General features: G+C 43.0%; 1 protein-coding gene across 2 annotated transcripts in view; it reads left to right on the forward strand.

Annotated features, from left to right (window-relative positions):
• LOC137564271 (F-box/WD repeat-containing protein 11) overlaps positions 1 to 19,739 on the forward strand; it is a 94,290-nt gene extending 74,551 nt beyond the window's left edge. For both annotated transcript variants that reach the window (XM_068277928.1, XM_068277926.1), the window contains exons 11-13: positions 1,407 to 1,485; positions 5,223 to 5,411; positions 10,594 to 19,739. In XM_068277928.1, coding sequence (XP_068134029.1) covers positions 1,407 to 1,485; positions 5,223 to 5,384 — 241 coding nt within the window. In that variant the 3' untranslated portion in view covers positions 5,385 to 5,411; positions 10,594 to 19,739. The remainder of the gene's footprint in view (positions 1 to 1,406; positions 1,486 to 5,222; positions 5,412 to 10,593) is intronic.
• The last annotated feature ends 2,222 nt before the right edge of the window (positions 19,740 to 21,961 follow it).

A 21,961-nucleotide genomic window follows, 5' to 3' on the forward strand; every position in this document is an offset into this window, starting at 1 on the left:
CCGACATCTTGTTTACAGAAGTGTAGTAAGGAATATACAACGAAAGCAATACTATCACTTCATCATGAAGATACAGTAGGCATGTAACAAAATGAGTATAATCATCTTTTTACACTGCTTCACATTAATAAGCTAGGAAAAGCATTCTAGACAAAGCTCTTTTAACCCTTTTCTTTCCCTGACCTCCCCTGTCCTCTCCGGTTTCTCCTTTATTTGAAAGATCAGTTCTTATGTCGCCTCTAATTTCCCCAGTGTGCCCAACAGTTGCTCTGTTAAATACCACTTTGTGCCTTTGAAGGGAGACACAATCTCAATTCACTCTCTCTTGGAAAAAGACCTCAAAATGAACTGTCTTCAAGTTTTGAAAAATGTTTTTTTTTTATCTTTATGTGTTAAAGCATCCATCCTGTCTATATTTTGAATAAATGGATGAGTTTCTCTTTGACATCCCACACCGTAGAAGCACTAGGATAGATCCATTTATTGAAGATTACCTTACGAGCGGCCATTACTATTGTGCTAATTTAGACATGAAAACTTGGGGTGTCGAGGGGTTTCCCGAGGAAGAGACTTGCGGTGGACTGTAATGGAATAGCATCAGAAGCGGATCAACTCCTGGCTTAATTTTGCAGATTGTATCTAAATAATTTGCTACTTTGATCCAGAAAGCTGAAATTGCCGGGCACGTCCATAAACAATGGAACAAATCCGCCTCTGAAAGGGTACATTTGGGACATGTTGGAGTAATAAGGAGGAATTTTTTTTTTTTTATGTTAAGTGCAAATTTAGCTCTGAATAAGTTTTTTAATTGCGATTCTCTCCAGTTTTCTCCTAAGATCAATTTGAGACATATGATACCCCTCCAAAAAAAGTTTTTCCTATGTCCTCCCCGGAATATCCCTCGACCACCTTGTCAAATTATTTAGAGCTTTAGTTGTAATACGAATTTGCTGTAGGTTTGATTGAATGATTTTGATAAATTTCTTTCTCCGCAAACTAGTAGGTTATCTTTAACAATACAAGGAGTATATCGATGAGGATTTGCCTCCCTCATCTCGGACATATGACTGTAGCTAAGCTCATCCAGAGTGTTGGGTCTTGCGTCTCAACTTTCTCTTCACAATATCCCACAGATTCTCTATGGGGTTCAGGTCAGGAGAGTTGGCAGGCCAATTGAGCACAGTAATACCATGGTCAGTAAACCATTTACCAGGGGTTTTGGCACTGCGAGCAGGTGCCAGGTCGTGCTTGTAGAAATCTTCATCTCCATAAACCATCTGAGAAGTCCGTCTGAACAGGTGTTGATTTGGCATAGTGATCCTACTTTGAGCCTAGGAACTGTACCTTTTTTTTTTTTTTTTTTTTTTTTTTTTTTTTATGTATTCATTGTCTATTTCTTTTTTTAGAAAAATAAAGGTTTGGGACTTACAGGCCGCCTTGGATCCACGGGCTCCAGCAAGCACCCTATGTTTGCGTACCTTAGTGGTAAATATCCGCTTGTTTTTATGTTTATATAATGCACACAAACTTACAATTTTCCCTTTAAAGTTACTTTTTTAACAATTCTAGTATACTTAACATAAAAATGAATTGGAAGTCTCTTCCATCTGGACATTAATCCTTCATGCAATGTACTTCCCATAAATCCCTATCCTAATATACTCTGTACAGCGCTGCGTAATATGTCAGCGCTATATAAATACTTAAAAAAAAAAAAAAGTATCTTGTATGCTGTTTGCCTAGTATAACTTTGTCCTATGTTGTATAACCTTGTTGCGTTACGTCTGTATGTATTGACCAGCGCTGCAGAATATGTTGGCTTTTTATAAATACAATTAATAATTATGGAGTTTGGAGCATGAAGTCTGTTTCCACCTCTGTCCCTTCAATGAACAGTATGAGCTCAGTTCGATTAATCATTGGTCTGACAGTGGTTCAGGATAAAATGAACAATTTCAAGGCAAATCACAGCCTTATTCCCTGTTATATTGACAGTCTGACGGTAAGGGCCCATTTCCACTATCGCGAATTTGCATGCGTTTTTTGCATGCAAGTTCGCACAGCAATACAAGTGAATGGGACGGTTTCCACTTGTCAGGATTCCTTTGTGTTTTTCTGTGCAGAAAAAATTTGCATGGCAGAGCCATCAGAATTCGCATACCGCATACCGCTATGCGAATCGCATACAATGTATTTAATAGGAAATTTGCATGCGGTTTGGGTCTGCGAATTTTCATGCGAATTCTCATGGAAAATCACGGCAGCACTGCCATGGTTAAATTCGCATACATAGTCGTCCATGCAAATTCGCATGAAAATTTGCATAAAAATTTGCATAGAACCGCATGCAAAATTCGTATCCGCATGCGAATTTTTCCCGCGACGATTCCCACCGCACAAGTGGAAATGCAGCCTAAGAGCTGTCAGGCTGCTTAAAGTGGATCAGAGACCAAATATTGATGCTTTTAGAATTCAGCCCCTGACATATACTTTTATAGACATTCATCCCCCAAAAATATTTTATTAAATTTATTTAATACCTAATTGTCACCAAAATGAATGTATCCCCTCCCCCAACATTTCTGAACGCCGCTGCGTTCAGTCCCATCCTGCATTACCTCATGGGAACTCAGCCAGGAGAGGAGGAAGCTTCTGCAGGAGGAGGAGGAGTAACCATCCAGCCTGGCAATATGCTAATCTGCAAATCAGCAGTGACTAATGAGCGAAGCGAGCAGCAGTTCCCTGTCACATCTCTGTATACTTCACACACAGGAGCATCCTGTGTGCTTTCTGTGTGTAAAGTATACAACGCTGTGACAGGGCACTGCTCACTTGCCTCACATTACTTGGGGTCTCTGGCTGATCATGTGGACAGGCAATAAATCCATGGAGCAGGGACTGCAGGAGTAAAGCCAGCAAAAGAGCTAGATGCAGGCTGGCTATAGCAGACTCTGGATACTTCACGGAGTTCATGACCTCTCCAGCCCTCAGACCACCTATAAATCATGTCCCTGCACAAGGAGGGAAGCAGCCAGTCATCTATGCAGAGCAAATGTAACCTCTTAGTTGCTGGATAGCTGCTGCAATGTCTCTTATTCATTTCTCCGTCATAGTTTCCTTCTCTTTCCCACTTCTGTTCTATTTGCCTCTTTTTTTTCTTATTCCTTCTTCCCGGTCTTGATCTCTTTTCCACTGTGGGGAGGGGGGGAGGGGAGGAGAGGGGCGTGGAGTTTGCACAGGCTGAGGCGTGGAGATGCAGATCAGTTTAGCCTGTGTGTAATAAGACAACATGGCCGCTCTCATTGTATCACAGGAATAAATAATCATACACAATATAAGCTGTTTGCAGATAGCTATGCTGTATATCTAAACTTTAGATAAGATACATAGACAAGGTAGTTGCTATAGTTAGTTTTTCATCTCGGATCCGCTTTAAACCAGTCTGTCTAGGTGAGGAGGAACATACATATTAAGAGCAGGGATCTGCATTCTAGATGTGCCTGAAGACATTTGGTTGCCAGTAGTGATGGTAACTGAGTCAGTAGCTGCCTGTGTGTGTGTGTAGGGGGGGGGAGGGGGGGCCTCTTCGGGGGTTGTTAACTGATGCCGCTGGCTATAGCCAATGTGGTCCACATAACTCCACTACTTCCTCCTTCAAACCTGGAAGGAGGAAGTAGTGGCGTTATGAGGCCCGCATAGGTAAGTTAACCCCACCTCAGCCACGGGGAGCGCTATCTAAATTTAGATTCCGAGTAGCTACTTACTCGTAGCTACTCCTAGTTGCTAATTCATATTAACTGCTATACAACTGCTCAGCGCTAATTGGTGTGAAGTCCTGGGGGTGGGGTTTTGCAGGAGATAACGCACGCTGATGCGCGTGCATCTCTGCTTGATTCTCCCAGCTGCGATCACCGCTTGGAGACTTAGACGGCGACGCCTATTTACATTGTACAGCGCTGCGATCTAAGGCAGCGCTGTACTGGGGACCGCCGTATGACAATGCTGTTCCCTGGGAGGCACAGAGAGCTCTTATAGGGCGGTGTCTGTGTAAGGCCATATACACACATCAGACCATAGTCTTTTGAAAATGAAAGATCACAGACCAATCTTACCACCCTTCATGTAGTATGAGAGCCATACCTACACAGTCTATTCTATGGAGCTGAACTCCCCATCAGAAAAAAAAATCTTTGCAAGATGCTGCACGCACAGATGCTGTACAGACACAAAAGATCAGTATCCGCAAAAGATCTGTTCCTGCCAGGAATCCATTCCTGCAAATTGCAATGATACTCTATGAGATCTGCAGATCATCATACACACATGATTTAACTGACATTCATCTGCAGATCAGATCCACCAGGATGGATTTTCAGATCTACAGATGATTGCTTGATCTGCAAATGAATGTCAGTTAAATCATGTGTGTATGATGATCTGCAGATCTCATAGACTATCATTGCAATTTGCAGAAATGGATTTTTGTCAGGAACAGATCTTTTGCAGATACTGATCTTTTGTGTCTGTACAGCATCTGTGTGTGCAGCATCTTGCAAAGATTGTTTTCTGATGTGGAGTTCAGCTCCATAGAAAAGACTGTGTAGAGTATGGCTCTCATACTACATGAAGGGTGGTAAGATTGGTCTGTGATCTTTCATTTTCCAAAGACCATAGTCTGATGTGTGTATGAGCCTTAAGAGCCGACCGCTCGGATTAGCTGCTTAGGGGGGAGGGGGGGGGGGGTTTGAAATGGGGCATAAAATAGTAAATTAAAAAAAAAATTGCACACATTTAAAAAGACAGAAAAAAACAAATGAAAAAAAATAAACAAACACCCCAGCAGCGATCAGAGCCCACCAACACAAATCTCTGGTGTGGGGGTGGAGAATCACTTATATGCTGAGTTGTATGGCCCTGCAGTGGCCTAAATTGAAAAACATAGCTATGTTTTATTCCCCCCCCCCCCTTCTCCTGTGTTTCCCATTCAGTGTGTTGACTGCAGAGTATGAAATGCCACAGTGCATGGTGGGTTTTGCATGTTTTCGTGTCAGCAGGATGCATTTTTTTCAATTAAGACTTGCCAATATTTGCAAACTAATATGAATAAAAATAAGGGGGATGGGAATTCCAGCAGCACAAAACTTTACACCTCTTTATAGAATGTGATGGGCCATGTGCGGCTCTTATCCCAATAGCTGACCTTACAATTCATTTCTTTTCAGGAACATTCAGGACGTGTGTTTCGCCTTCAGTTCGATGAATTCCAAATCATTAGCAGCTCTCATGACGACACTATTTTAATCTGGGATTTTTTAAATGTTCCTTCAAATGCCCCAAATGAAACCCGTTCTCCATCTCGGACATACACTTACATCTCCAGATAGCATCATGCACTTTTCTGTCCTTACCAGGTAACTTTCTGTGGTACCAATCTTTTTCATGCCTTGTTATCCGTTACTATGAAGGGTGTGGAAACCATGAGCTTTCTTCTGAAAATGTGATGTAATGTGAACATTCAATATAGATGAACTTTACATTAACCACTTTGCAACCCTTGCTACGCTTATCTACTCCCCACAGAACTTCACCTGGGGCTCAGGGTAGTAGATCGGCGTACTTGTGGTTAACAGTGTGCTGTATGCCCAATAAGCTATCTGATTATGCATATAGGGAATCATTTTAACCGTGACAAGTGAGAGAATAGATTTTGTGTTGTTTGACAACTGAGGGCTAAGTCATGTGATTTTTTTTTTTTTATTATTTTTTTTTTAACTGGAAAACTGAATGAAAAGCAATAAAACTATTATTTTCATATACTCTGTACCCCCAAATAAATACTTGTAAAAAAAAAACAAGTGACAGCATTGAGAATACATAAATAGTTACCCTAGGGACTTAGCTTTTAAAATATGTATGCCATAAGAGTGTATTACTGATAGAGTACAATGAGAAAACAAAAAACACAAACCAGAAACTAATATATTATCGCCATACATTGTACTAGGAACATTTAAATGTTGAGATAACCAGGACAAATTAGCAAATACAATGTGTGGGTTTTAACTATGGTAACATTGTTTATTTGAAAACTATAGTGGATGGAAATGGAGAAATAGTGTATTTTTACTTTTTTTTTTTTTTTTTTTCTTCCATTTCCTCATTTTCCCTTTAAAATGCACAGATAATGACATACTAAATAATACTAAAAGCAAATATCACCCTCACAAAGCATAATTTGTGGCAAAAAACAAGATATAGATCATTTACATCTGATGAGTAGCAATAAAGTTATTGGTGAATGGGAGGAGCGCTGGAATGTTAAAATTGCACTGGTTTTTAAGCAAAAAACCCTGTGGTGCTGAAGTGGTTAAAAGCTGACTAAAGTCAAAGGAGCAAAGCAATTTTTTTTTTATTTGTTTTGTTTTTTTCCTCCTGCTTCAGAGCTAAGCTAGTTTTTAGCTAGGATTTTTGATTCTTATTGGTTACCTGTAACCTCCAAGTACCTGTAAGATGAGAAACCAGGAGCAGTATAGCTGGGTGGGTTGGTATAAAAGATGTATGTATATTTATTTTCACAAGGGTAGGTAGCAGTACCTGCAGCCACCGTCGGAGCCTTCGCGAAATGAAACTCCACTCTGTATCCCAGGGCTGTTTCCGCAGATGTGGGATGGTCGCTCTCTTTGGCTAGTTAGAGGCTAAAAAAGGTCCTCATGACTATTTGAATTCCAAAGGGTATAATCTATACTAAAAACACTGGTGGAGGCACCCTTGATGAATAACTATATGCTGAGGTATAAGTGTATGCCTTATATTTCAAAAGAACAAAGTATAATCTAAAAATGTATTCATGCATGTTAAGAACGCGCTTCGGTGGTCTCGTCTAAGATGAGGCACTTGTGTTCGAAATCGTTGCTGTTTAGGCACTTGTATTGACCTGAGGAAGCGGGCCAAGACCTGTGAAACTCGTTGCCTTAATGTGCACGATTATTTTTTCCCATTACACTTGATTTGTTCTTCTGAGAAGGTAAGACACTTCTCACTTATAACTCGCTTATACCTCAGCATATAGTTATTTATCAAGGGAGTCTTCACCAGTGTTTTAGTAAAGCTATCAGCAGTTTTTAGGCCATCTTAGATTGTACTGTATATGTTTAAATTTGTTTAACTTTAAAAATTAAGACTCTTAATTGTTTCTACTATATTATTGTACACTAGAATGCATTCGTCTTTGACTTAAGTTCTGCTTTAAAATCTTGTTCAGGCTGGCAGACTTTTTTAATTTTTTATATATGCATATTCTGGAAGTATGTCATTAAGTGGAATGCACAGTTTTACTTTGTTTTTGTTACCTAGCTGGATAGGTTTGCATTGCTGACTCCCTGCACCGATTTTTAGATGCTGCTTGGCTGGCCTAAGTAGCTGTCTGTGTTGGGCTAATCAAAAACAGTAGGAAGTACGTTTTGCTTGGGACAATTTGAAACTGTGTACAGTCTGCATGCAGACTGATACTATTTGTATCTCTAACTGTCCAAGGGCTGAAATGCAAAGGTAATTAATATTTTCTAATGTAGCTCTGACCTTAAGTCCCACCAATACCTGAGTGGGTTCATACTACTGCGCAGTGAGCCATGCTTTGTGGGTCTCAGCACTCGATCGAGGCAAAGGGTTTTTGTGTTTTTGTTTGTTTTTGCATCCTTTGAAGGATACCCGAGGTGACATGATAGACATGTGTATGTACAGTGCCTAGCACACAACTATGCTGTTCGCTTTTTTTTTTTTTTTTTTTTTCTGTCTGAAAGAGTTAATCAGGTATGTAAGTGGCTGACTCAGTCCTGATTTAGACATGAAGTGACCACAGTGTGACCCTCATTGATGAGAAATTCCAGCTATAAAACACTTTCCTAGAAGAAAATGGCTTCTGATAAAAGGAATGAGAAAAAAGGGTCAGTAGTTCATAGATTTTAGCTCTGGCATACTTCAATGAATGTCATTGAGCAAAAACAAAACAATGAAAACTTAACAAGTAGATTTAAATATAATATTTTTGCTTCGGGTGTCATTAAAAGGAGTCATCAGGGAAAATGTAATAAGTGCTACTTAGCGGGGGCTTCCTTCAGCCCCAAGCTTCCAGCATGTCCCTCGCCACAGCTCCGTCCTGGTCCCCGGCGATGACGTCAGGGCGACTTCCTGGTTGGCCTGCACGAGCGGTGCTGTCAATCACCACCATGTGGGCCAGAGCGGACTGGACGTTGGCTTGATGTCATTGCCAGGGACCGGGAGCGAGCTGCGGCGAGGGACATGCTGGGAGCTTGGGGCTGGAGGAAGCCCCCGGTAAGTAGCACTTATTTTATTACATTTTTCCCTGGTGACTCCTTTAAAGGCCCTTTCGCAGTACTCTCTCCCCGCTGCCACTCCTCTCGCAGTACTCTCTCCCCGCTGCCACTCCTCTCGCAGTACTCTCTCCCCGCTGCCACTCCTCTCGCAGTACTCTCTCCCCGCTGCCACTCCTCTCGCAGTACTCTCTCCCCGCTGCCACTCCTCTCGCAGTACTCTCTCCCCGCTGCCACTCCTCTCGCAGTACTCTCTCCCCGCTGCCACTCCTCTCGCAGTACTCTCTCCCCGCTGCCACTCCTCTCGCAGTACTCTCTCCCCGCTGCCACTCCTCTCGCAGTACTCTCTCCCCGCTGCCACTCCTCTCGCAGTACTCTCTCCCCGCTGCCACTCCTCTCGCAGTACTCTCTCCCCGCTGCCACTCCTCTCGCAGTACTCTCTCCCCGCTGCCACTCCTCTCGCAGTACTCTCTCCCCGCTGCCACTCCTCTCGCAGTACTCTCTCCCCGCTGCCACTCCTCTCGCAGTACTCTCTCCCCGCTGCCACTCCTCTCGCAGTACTCTCTCCCCGCTGCCACTCCTCTCGCAGTACTCTCTCCCCGCTGCCACTCCTCTCGCAGTACTCTCTCCCCGCTGCCACTCCTCTCGCAGTACTCTCTCCCCGCTGCCACTCCTCTCGCAGTACTCTCTCCCCGCTGCCACTCCTCTCGCAGTACTCTCTCCCCGCTGCCACTCCTCTCGCAGTACTCTCTCCCCGCTGCCACTCCTCTCGCAGTACTCTCTCCCCGCTGCCACTCCTCTCGCAGTACTCTCTCCCCGCTGCCACTCCTCTCGCAGTACTCTCTCCCCGCTGCCACTCCTCTCGCAGTACTCTCTCCCCGCTGCCACTCCTCTCGCAGTACTCTCTCCCCGCTGCCACTCCTCTCGCAGTACTCTCTCCCCGCTGCCACTCCTCTCGCAGTACTCTCTCCCCGCTGCCACTCCTCTCGCAGTACTCTCTCCCCGCTGCCACTCCTCTCGCAGTACTCTCTCCCCGCTGCCACTCCTCTCGCAGTACTCTCTCCCCGCTGCCACTCCTCTCGCAGTACTCTCTCCCCGCTGCCACTCCTCTCGCAGTACTCTCTCCCCGCTGCCACTCCTCTCGCAGTACTCTCTCCCCGCTGCCACTCCTCTCGCAGTACTCTCTCCCCGCTGCCACTCCTCTCGCAGTACTCTCTCCCCGCTGCCACTCCTCTCGCAGTACTCTCTCCCCGCTGCCACTCCTCTCGCAGTACTCTCTCCCCGCTGCCACTCCTCTCGCAGTACTCTCTCCCCGCTGCCACTCCTCTCGCAGTACTCTCTCCCCGCTGCCACTCCTCTCGCAGTACTCTCTCCCCGCTGCCACTCCTCTCGCAGTACTCTCTCCCCGCTGCCACTCCTCTCGCAGTACTCTCTCCCCGCTGCCACTCCTCTCGCAGTACTCTCTCCCCGCTGCCACTCCTCTCGCAGTACTCTCTCCCCGCTGCCACTCCTCTCGCAGTACTCTCTCCCCGCTGCCACTCCTCTCGCAGTACTCTCTCCCCGCTGCCACTCCTCTCGCAGTACTCTCTCCCCGCTGCCACTCCTCTCGCAGTACTCTCTCCCCGCTGCCACTCCTCTCGCAGTACTCTCTCCCCGCTGCCACTCCTCTCGCAGTACTCTCTCCCCGCTGCCACTCCTCTCGCAGTACTCTCTCCCCGCTGCCACTCCTCTCGCAGTACTCTCTCCCCGCTGCCACTCCTCTCGCAGTACTCTCTCCCCGCTGCCACTCCTCTCGCAGTACTCTCTCCCCGCTGCCACTCCTCTCGCAGTACTCTCTCCCCGCTGCCACTCCTCTCGCAGTACTCTCTCCCCGCTGCCACTCCTCTCGCAGTACTTTCTCCCCGCTGCCACTCCTCTCGCAGTACTCTCTCCCCGCTGCCACTCCACCTGTGATGTGACGTAGCGGAAGATCCTTGGATGCCGCAGAAGTAACGCAGAACCTGCAGTGCGTTACACTGCGCCTGTGCACTGGAAGTCATTAAAGTTTTTTTCTTTGGTCACACCATCTATTAACGTGTGGTGGGATTTTTCAGCTGTAGTGTGATTCTTCTGGATCACACTGCTACCACAGTGCATAAATATAAAAGGACCCTTAACTTTACTGGGCTGGGGTTAGACAACTTTGTTCTCCTAGATTGTATGCCCTCGTTATATATGCTATACACACACATCTGATTTTATCATTCTTTTTCCTCCTGTCTAGGGATTAGCTGTATTGAACTACTGTACTGGATATGTGGATATGGCAAGCAGCTCATATACAAGTGAATCATTGGAAATAATGGTGTCGCATTGCAGAAAAAAATATGAACCTTTAAATCCTTGTCCCTTGCTCTTCCTACTACAGGAACTTTTACTACACCTTTACTAACAATGGCTTATCAACTTGACGTTCCGGTAACTGCGTTTGGATTCCCAAAGCTTAAAAATGTCAATCCTCTACGCGAAGCCAGAATTCGCCGGAGGACTCCTTCTGAAATGTGACCTCATTTTTGTTTTGCACTTAGTGACTTTTACGAAGAATGTTTTCCAGTAGCGTGGGTGCCAAACATATCCAAATTGTACAAATCCGTTTGCTTTGTTTCTATACCTTTAAACACAGCAGGTTTTTTTTTTGTTCTGTTTTTAGCATGTATGTGGTAAAAAAAAAAATTAAAATGTATCTGCCAATTACTTTTGAATACTTTCACTCTTGTACAAATATATGGTTGTGTTTATTGGTTGACAGCTATTTGTTTTTGTAGCAGCCGTGAAAATTTTTTTTTTTTCAAGGTTCCTATAGTTGTTTTAAATTCACTGTAAATCTTTTTGACTAAAATGTATAATTCTAATGCTTAAAGCCCCACAACTTTGTACTTTTTGGGAGATTGTTACCAAGAACCGCTAAGTTGTATGTCAAAAATAACCCAAGATAGGCCTGTTACTAAACTGAGCAAAACATTCAAAAATGTATAGACTGTTACACAATATATATATGTATGTTTTATTAAATGGCAGCATGAATATTCTGAGCTGCCGTCGAGTAGAAATGAGAGATGGATGCCCTTGCGTATACGAAGTTCAAAAACGCCTGCGTAGGTAGCATACATAAGTTGTGTGTTGCGTCAAAGCTAGTGTTGAGGAAGGTACAGTGTTGTCATAACAACCGGTCCCATATTGTCGGCAATTCCCTGACCTGCAGAAGGAAGAAGAATTGAAGTCTATGTTTCCACAATTCCTCTGCAGTAGCCTTTGTAATTCAGAAACCTGATTTCCACAATATAGCCGTGGAAATGGCAAACGTAATTTTTGAAGGAAATCCCATGTAGGTCACGCCATAGGATTTGATCAAAGGATAATTTGCGTACCATAGAAGCCTCCAGTATAAATAATCTAGGAATCTAACTCTCTGCTTGTAGTGTAGGCTTTCCTATTGTAACACTTAAAGCTTTTATTCCAAGAATTAAAAATAAAAAAATGTCCCATACATCCTAACAGTGAACCTATAACTTACTCGCCTTAACTCGATCCCACCTCTTTAGAGACCAGCTGGGTCCTTTTGGGCACAGCTCTTTGGTTTGTCTACAAGCCGCTCACCTCTCAGGACCCTGGTGTGATTGCTCAATGCCAAGTCATCCTTCACTCACTACGCCTTACCTGCCGCTTCTTAAATTGGGGCGGTGTATAAGGCTGGCCTCTGCAATCTTCTCTGGGGTACAGTCACATGAATTGGTGAACAGCCAGTCGCTGAAGGTCCTAATTCAGTTGCAGGTAGGTAGGTTCGTACAAGGGCTGTGCTTTCGTGGTGACCCTGCATGGTCAAGTATGTGGGCAGGAAGGGAACACCTGAAACGCCACTTTTTAGCAGTCCTCAAAATGGATCAGAGTTGGTAATGCTATATATGCATATCTTTGGGGAGCATCTGGCTCTCCCAACCGCTCACAATGGGCCCCAAAGCTTAAAGTGAACCAGAGACGAAGCACCCTTGTGTATTTTACCATAGAAATCAGTGGGAACATTAGAGAAAACATTTACCATGCTCTCTGTTCCATCCTCACTGCTAAAAGTGTCTGTTATCTAGCTGAGATAAGAATCCCGGACTGAGCATTGATTCTGGCTTTGCTATAATGACTCAGCTATAATGATTCCTGAGCAAAGCCAGCAGGGGGCAGGCTTGGACTTGAAGACAGCAAAGAACACAGTCTCAGCTATAATTATTCTGTAGCAAAGCCAGACCGACTGCTTAGTCGGGATTCTTATCTTAGAGGTGATAACAGGCAAATTAAACAGAGAACAATGTAACAAAGAGCAGATTAGGTGTTTACTGTCATGTTCCCACTGATTTATAAGGTAAAATACATGAGGTTGCTTCATCTCTGGTTCTCTTTAAGCACTAGACTTAAACAACAATACAACAAAATGGCTTCCAGAGGCCTCAAAGATCCATGAAAAAAAATATATATAATGCTTTATTTTGGATAGAACAAACACAGCAATTCATATATCTAAAAGCAATTTAAAAGCCCTGGAGTCCCCGGAGGGGAATGGAACATATACCAAAAAAAGTAGATGGACTTCACTCTTAACGGACTTAATTGTGGGCTCAACATAAGAGGGCTCTGCCTATTGCAACCAATTATATCCCAAGTTGTGTTATCTAGCTGGCTATTGTATACAACACACCCTACCTACTTAGTCTTTTTGGAAGGTGGGGTGAAATTAGCTTATCTGGGACTTTTTGACCAGCCTGTCTACAAGCCACTGCCCTCCCGTGGATTGGTCAATGCTAAGCCACCCCTCTATCACTACACCTTACCTGCTGCTTCTTAACATGGGACGGTGTATGAAGCCAGCCTCCGCCATCTTCTCTGGGGTACAGGCGCATGAATCGGTGAATCGCCAGTTGCTGAAGGTCCCAATCTGGTTGTAGTCTGGTAGGTTAGTCCAAGGGCGCTGTTTTGGTGGTGGCCCTGCATTGTCAGGTAGGTGGGCAGGAGGGGAAGACTTATTAGACTTTATTATGGGCTCAATATGAGGGCTTTATTCCTGTTGCAACCAATCACATCCTAAGTTGTGTTTTATCTAACTGGCTATTGTAGACAACACAAACCTTGTCTCCATTTTTTTTTTTTTTTATAGGCGGGTCCCAGAGTTGTTACATTTCTAAGCATTCTAAGTTCTAATCTATAATCTCTATCATAAATTGGGTGAGTTCACATTCTTTTGACAAGAGGTGACAGTTGCACTTTAAAGATAACATTTTTTGCAGTGTTGCAATGTAGCTAACAGTACAGTTTTTAACATGGTATTAAACTTAAAAAAAGAAAGTGTTTAATTTATGTTTCTGATTTGTGCCAAGGTATTTACAGCAGACAATTTTCATGTAGTGATTGTGTTTCCAGGTTCAGATCATTTGATTTCTCCGCTTTCAGTGTACTGACTTTCCACAGATCTGTTTTTGTTTTTCCCTCTCCTTGTGTTTTTTAAACTGGCCGGTTTTTGTTTGTTTGTTTTTTTGTTTTTTTTTTGCTGGTAATTCTGTTTATCTTGACGTACTTTGATTAAAATGTAAAATACTTTTCATGAACATGTGAATAGGATATTAATATGCCATTAAATGTGTAAATTTGAGATATTACTTAAACCGCATTGTAACTTTAGTGGTCTTGAAAAAAAACACACTAGAGAAGAAATGGAACAATTTACTTGTAAAAAAAATAGGGTTCCTGGGGGGGAGGGGGAGACGGGGGTTCTCACAAATGTATATAAGCACAAATATGTAATATGCTCTGTTAAGTGTGTTTTTGTCTGGAAGTTGAACGTTTCAATTAGCATAACTGTAGTTAGTATTCCATCTTATAAAGCACATCACACAAGTACCCAGGTTGACATTGCTTATGGAATAACTGGCGCTCTGTGGTTCACTAGTGTTCGGAGTTGGGTTATTGGAAACCGGAATCTGACAGTGCCCCTTCCCCCACTGCAGCACCCAGAAATGTGGGTGGGGTCAGAGGGGGGGGGGGTGTACTTATTTGTGCTTCGCTTGATTCCACATGTCTTTGTGGTGACGGGTGGGTTACAGTTTCTGAATTTCAATCGCCTGAGTTTGACCACTAATACTATTGAGTAGAGTGTGTGGTGGTAGTAACTTTAATACTACTGTTCCCAATGAATGTTGACAGTGCTGTCCAGTAAACCGGTGAGCATTGGAGTATGACCTTATCAATTGCCTTACCTGCACCCATATGCCATTCACTTATTCTTCTGAGTTTTCTCCTAGGAGATAATTTTTCATTTTGGATTTTTAAAATTTTCAGCACATTGCAATTGAAAAAGTACTCTAAAAACTGTATTGAGTATTTTCTTGCTTGCTGGTGGCTTAAAAAGTATTTTATTGACAAGTTGTGATGGGCCCTGGGCCCATATGCAAATTCCATTTTTCTCCAGAGTTTTCTCCGGGGTGATACGTTTTCATTTTCACGTTTTTAAATAACTTTTCAGCATTTCGCAATTTAACTACCAAAACTAGTAGAAAAAGTACTATCAAGATGGTTTTGTGTATTTTATTGCTTGCTGGAGGTTTAAAAGGCATTTTATTGGCAAGATGTGAAACTATCAGCTTGGAGAAAAGATGACTTTTATGTAGGGACCCTGGTTTCTTACCCACCCTAGTAACGCAATGGGAACCTATGTAAGTGTTCACATCGTTAGGTTTTATTTTTTGATTCCGCATCACCTGCAGATAAAACCTGGATTTCAGTTTCTGCTTCCAGTTGTTCTTTGGAGCTGTTGAGTGTTAACTTTAAAGTGGCCGCACACCATACTAAAATTTAAACTTTCAATTTTTCACCAATTCGATAATTTTGATCAGTGGTCCCCAAAAATGAAGCTTTTCTTTGGCAAATTCAACCTATTTAATAGATCGAAAACAGTTTTTTTTTTTCAGATTTTTAGAGATTGGGCATGTTGGGAAATTTCAGACCAACATCAAGAATTGTATGGTGTGTGTGATGGATTGTCAATTTATGTATAGTTCCAATCAATTTTTTTCTGAGCTTTCAATTATTTTATTCATGATTGTAACAATTCAAAAAAATCTGACCAATATACCACAATGTTCAAATTTTCCCCAATCACTCAGAAAAATTGATTGCTATTCTTGAATTGGACGATATTTAAAAAATCATATTGTGTGGGTCCTCCTTTTAGAATTGAGGCTTGTTAAGACACATCACTCTACCTCTTCTCAGCTGGTGCCAGAGCTTCACGGATATGTTGACATGCCAGTTCTGACGTAGTGGAATTGGGTGGCTTATTTTGTACAAGTAGTCCCTGACTTACAATCTGAAAAATGTGAAATGTTGATTGTGTGGGAACAAGACCTTTAGTTTTTGACAAAAATTTGTTTAAAATACTACAAAGCAAAAAATGTTTTTTAAACTGGTAAGGTCACAGGGGGACAGTGGCAGTGGGGGGTCGGAGGATAACGCTGGAGGCATGGGTGCACAGAAGAGATACAGGGGACATAGATGGATTAGTATTTTGACTGATGGACAGATTCAGGCTAAGAACGAACCAGCAGTCTATCTCGTTCGTTAATCGAAGACTACTTGTACATGTCCACCGCAGTGGTGTCAACCTGTGTACACACTGCTCTAGTGCTGCTGCCTTTATGGACAGGCCATTGGGGTCCTATCGTTTTCTACTATAGTGAGTGGTCAGAAGTCACAAATCCTTTATTTTCTTGGGAAAAAAATCCTTAAAAGCCTCTTGTGTAAGGGAGCTGTAGAGGCTGCCATCTTCCTCCTTAGCTTATTTCCTGACTTTAATGCTGACCATTGGAGTCCTTCTCCTGGAACAAGTGTGGCAGATCAGAGGAGTTGGAAAACCTACAGATGAGCTTTCATGCCAAATTTCCATGAACATTATACCAGGGCTGTGGAGCCGGAGCAAATTTTTGGGTACTCTAAGTCGAAAGGTGGAGTTGAATGATTTTGTCGAGTCTCAGCAATTTTGGGTAACTGCAGTCTGAATTAGTGATCTCATAATATCAGGAGTTGGATGATTTATGCACCCACTCCATAGCCCTGAGAGGGCTATTTTGGGTATTTGGAGTCTGAGTTGGTGGTTTCATAAACTGTGGAGTCTGCAGGATGATTTTGGAACAGACTCCACAACACTGCATTATGTGGTGCCAGTCAAGCCCAGTAGCTGCTGGTTTGTTAGCTGGTAGAGGTTTCAATTACCTGCAGGTATTGGGCTTAGTTTGCTCAATTTTTAAGTCTGTTAAAATTTTGCATTAAGTCTTTAAATTAAAGCTCCTCTCTACATAACTAATCTTATTCCACCAGGAGTTTTTTTTTTTTATTATTCTAGCCAAGAGATCAGAATTGTGGCCAAGAAGGTCAAAAAGGCAACCTCTATGGCTGTCAGAAGCACGGTGTACTAAAGATATGGTGAATTTTATTTATTTTTTTTACCCTGGTACTACGCACTAAACTTGATGTTTCCACGTTTTAATCAGTAAATACCAAATATTGCAAATGAGGGTGCCATTTTGTGCTGCTGTACATATTGGCTTGACAGGTACGTGTACCTAGAAAAGATTCCTGGTTTACGGCTATATAGTAAGATGGCTAAGCAGTGAGCAAGTCTGGCTTAATGGTCAACCATCAAGTCATGAGACTTGGTTAATATAATGCTTGAAACTTGTTTACTAGAGTAGAAAAATGTAAGTTTCCTGCATAGAACATTTACCAGTGTAACCAGCAGATGGAGCCACAAATCATGCATTCACTCATAGTAATTTATATGACTAACAAATTATCTTAATGCTAAGCATATTTAAACAAACATTGAAAACTCCCCTTTAAGGTTTTTTTTTTTTTTGTTTTTTTAATCGAGAGGTTTTGGGAGGGTTTTCCCCACCCGTGTTTTAGAGTCAACTGGAAGTCCATAAACCAATATCTCCATTATGAAGCTGTCAGTATTTGTCTGCTATACTGACTAGTAGTCTCAAGGCTGTTCTGACAAGAGTACTATGTATGATCTTAATAAGGAGAGCTTTTCACTTAAAGGACAACTGAAGTGAAAGGTATATGGAGGCTGTCATATTTATTTCCATTTACACAATACCAGTTGCCTGGCTATCCTGCTGGTCTCTTTGGTTGCAGCAGTGTCTGACATTTTTGTCAGATCTTACAAGATTAGCTGCATGCTGGTCTCTGTTGCAATTCAAACACTTGATCTACATATGTGTTTGGAGTCTATGGCTAAAAGTATTAGGGGCAGAGGATCAGCAGGACAGGAAAAAAATGGCAGCCTACACCTTTCAGTTCAATTGTCCTTTTTAAAGTAAATTTACACCTTTGGTGGGTAACTTCGTTAAGAAGGTGCTCCTAGAAGCCTCCATGAGTGCAGAAAAGATGTTGCCTCCTCAGAACCCTTCCCCACATTATATACATGGTTTGGAATTTTATACTGATTGTACTGCAGAACTTGTATGGAGTAATTGGACAGGTGGCTAGGCTCTGAGTGGGTCACACAGTACTCTAATGCTAGGAATACACGGTACGTTGTGTACCGCTGAATCGAGCCGCGGATGGCTCAATTGATAAAATCCAATGCGCCCGATCACCCTCCAGATCGATTCTGCGCTAGGTACCGTGGGCAGGACAATGGGAGAAAACGAGCAGACGCTAAGAAGCGTGTGGGAAATAGGTCTGTAAAGGCGTGCATGAGGATAGGCAGGGGTGAATCCCTACGAATACAGCTGTAATGGAGAATTTTGGACATTTGAATTACCCTATGGTGTTACTGCTGATATACAATGTCCCTGTGTACACATTCCAGATAGTTTCATTAACATTGGGGTTAATCATGCACTCAGTTGCAGATCCAAATTTATCCAGAACAGAATTTTGAGTGGAGAAATCGTATGGCAACTAATTGTACGTTGGTTATACCTGTCTCAAAGGCTTGCTTTTTCCACAACTTTATTTACTGTCTGGGCTGGATTTATCATAAGGCAGAGCTCCCAACCCTGTCCTCAAGGCCCACCAACAGTACATGTTTTGCAGGAAACCACAAACCTGAACAGGTGAGGTAATTAGTGTCTCAGCAGAGCTGATTAACTACCTGTATGGATATCCACAAAACATGCACTGTAGGTTTGTGCCTACAAGTGCCTGATTGAAAGGTGGCTCACTCCCCTCGAGTGCCTCTCTCCTTCGTTATGCAGACTCCCAAGTGGAGCATACATTAGTTTTATGCTGTCAACAAGGCTGGATTTACCATAAGGCACATGCCTACAGGCGCTTGATGGAAAGGCAGCTTACTTCCCTCCCCTAGTGCCTCCCTCCCTATGCAGACTCCTGAGCAGAATGTAAATGAGGTTATTCACCCAGCTCTCTGCATTCCACTGATGAGAGCTTTCTTCAGTTGTGGGCACCTCTAGTTACTGAATACCTGGGGGCATCTCTAGCTATTTAGTGTTAGGTAGCCAGTATTAAAGTGGACCTAAGCTATTGCAAAGAACAGATTGAGAAGTGTTCATTCCACATAGCACAGTGCAGCAGATTTCTACAGCATTTCTGTTTAGCTACAAATCTGTAGTAGTGTTATCAGTACTGTGCCTAATCTTTTAGAGGAGAGAGGAAGTGCTGAGCTCAAATCCACTTTAAAAAACACTTGTGGCTACCTACTCTGGGCAGGGAAAGTAAGCGAGAAGTTAGGGGGGCCTGGCAGCACATGTGGTCTGGGTTGGAGGGGGTTGGAAGTTCGTGTAGGATGAAGTGTAGGGTACTAGAACATCTGTGCCTATAGGCTTCTGTGATGTAAATCTGTACCGGATTACTGCATGATGGATGTCTTTCTATGCCATGTATTACATTGGATACATTTCAAACCGGTTAGAGCGCGGATAAACTATTAGCAATGCAGTCCGATTCTCAGTAAAATGCAGAGCAATTTATGCAAGTTGCTTCACTATATACTCAACTAAATGTTTACTGTGTATTAATGTTGCAGTAAATATGGTGTATATAAATGCTTGTTTGAGGCTACTTGTGTCCCCTTGGAAATGGTTGAACAATTAAATACAATCCATAATCTTTTTGTTTCAGCTACAGATGAAATTTGATACTTTTTAGAAACTGCCAAATATGTTACCATTCTGGCTGTGTTCTCAATATTTTGCAAACTACTACTGGACATACATTAAAAGTATATTTTAAGCACTGGGATACTCTTGAGAGTTCTGTGTTTATCTGCTATTTTAGCATTTATGTATGAATAGCTTATTGGAAATGTACATACTGTTTATGAAAAGCTTTGTACTGTGGAATGTGCTTAATAAAAAATACAAATTACTGCTCAAAGTAGTTACTTCTGTAGAATTGATCTGCTGTGGTGATTTTGCAACATACCAGTCAGAATTGTATGCATTTCATAATTTTCATTGCACCGACCACTTCTGTAGTGCTGTAAAGAATACAGTATCTTGTCACTTAACTGTCTCTAAGAGGCTCGCCATCTAATTGGTACCATAGTAATGTCTATGTATTGTGTAGTGTATGCATCGTACTCTAAGGTTAATTAAGGGGAAAGCCAAGTAGCTGGATGGTGTAATTAAGGGCGGGACCAGGGTTCAAATCTCAGCTCTGCCTGTTCAGTAAGCCAGCACCTATTCAGTAAGACCTTAGGCAATTCTTCCTAACCCTGCTACTGCCTATAGAGCGCGTCCTAGTGGCTGCAGCTCTAGCGCTTTGAGTCCGCCAGGAGAAAAGTACAATATAAATGTTATGTCTTGACAAGTAAGTTGTGTTTTTGTGATGTGGGAGGAAACCAAATTGATTGGAGGAAACCCACACGGGCACAAGGAGAACCTACAAACTCCATGCAGAATAGTGCCCTGGCTTGGATTCCAACCAGGGACCCAGTGCTGCAAGGCAAGAGCACTAACCACTATTGGTAATCTGTATGCAACTTATTTAGCTAGTCAAAATTGACAGGAAATGCACTTGGTCATCTTCTTGCACCCACATTGCATGTGGATCAGAATTGGACCAGCACTGGCTGTTTCTTAAAAAGCAGGTTGTTCACCAAAAAGCGAGCAAAACATCGCCATGACATCCAGAATGTAACTATAGCTCAGTTGTATAGCTCTTTGCTGCATTCAGATGGATGAAGAACCCCTCAGACATTAGGTTATGCCTTCATTGCAGCCCATCTACCAACACAATAGTCGCCGTTTCGAACGGATCAACCGGCCTTTGTCAAGTGATCACTTGACAAACAGTTGATCTGTTCGATACAGTGTCTGAGGGGACCTTCATCCATCTGTATGCAGCAAAAGGCTATTACTACAATTGAGCTATAGTTTAAATTTTTGGTGAATAAACATACTTCCACAATGTAACTATAGCTCAGTTATAGTAATAGATTTTTGCTGCATTCCGATGGATGAAGAACCCCTCAGACATTGGGCTGCAATGAAGGCATAACCAATCTGCCAACACAATGGACAGTCACTGTTTCGAATGGATCAACTGTTCTTTGACCGGTTGATCCGTTCGAAATGGCGACTGTCCATTGTGTTGGCAGATAGGTTATACCTTCATTGCAGCCCTATGTCTGAGGGGTCCTTCATCCATCTGTATGCAGCAAAAACCTATTACTACAACAGCTATAGTTACATTGTGGAAGTATGTCATGGCAATGTCTTCACATTTTTGGTGAATAAATGACCTGCTTTTCAAGAAACAGCTGGTGTGGTTATCTTTTTCTTGTGGTCTATGTCAAGTCTGTGCTAGCCACATGGACTAGATCTGGCATGGCCATTGAAGCAAGAAAGGTGTGCTGTCCAAGGTACAAATGTGGGTGTAAGCTGAAATTATCAGCATTATGTTACCCATCTTTAGGCCCCGTCCACACTTGCGGTTTTTTAAAAACCGGAACGGATGTCCGGACCGCACCGGATCCAGACCTGATGCATACGGTTCCTATCTGGATCTGGTCCGTTTACATCTGTTTTCCGTGCAGTATGAACACGGTTGCGGTCCGGATCAGTTTGAGATAACAAGCTGTATAATAATACCTGGGGTCTGGGAGGTCGGCAGAAGCTCTGGGGTCGTTGTAGGGCCTCACCTCCTTGTTATCACACATGTTGCTGCCGGGGAGCTCCAGCGTGAGGTCGCTGCTGCTCCACTCTGTGGGCGCTGGGCCCATGTGTCCCCGTCTAGGATGGCCGCTGTAGCATGGAGGAAGCATGGGAGGTGGGGTGGAGCGTCCTTTTTTTTTTAACGGCCAGTGTGTTGTGCGCTCTCCGGTTCTCAATGCTTTGTATTGGCTGGATGCAACAGTCCAGCTCCGCTTCGGATACGTCTGCCGGAGGAGCCGGACCAAAAAATAGCGCATGTTGGATCTTACGCCGGATCCGGTCCGGACGCATAGACTTTCATTGCTGTGCCGTGCGTCCGTTCCGCATGCGGTCCGGCACGCGATCGCCAATGTGAACCGGGCCTAAGTCATAAACGAGGGAAGTCCTTTGGATGCTACAGTGGGTTTTATAGTAATGTATTGGTGCCCTTTA

This window comes from Hyperolius riggenbachi, chromosome 3 (genome assembly GCF_040937935.1).
Source record: "Hyperolius riggenbachi isolate aHypRig1 chromosome 3, aHypRig1.pri, whole genome shotgun sequence".
NCBI lineage: Eukaryota > Metazoa > Chordata > Amphibia > Anura > Hyperoliidae > Hyperolius > Hyperolius riggenbachi.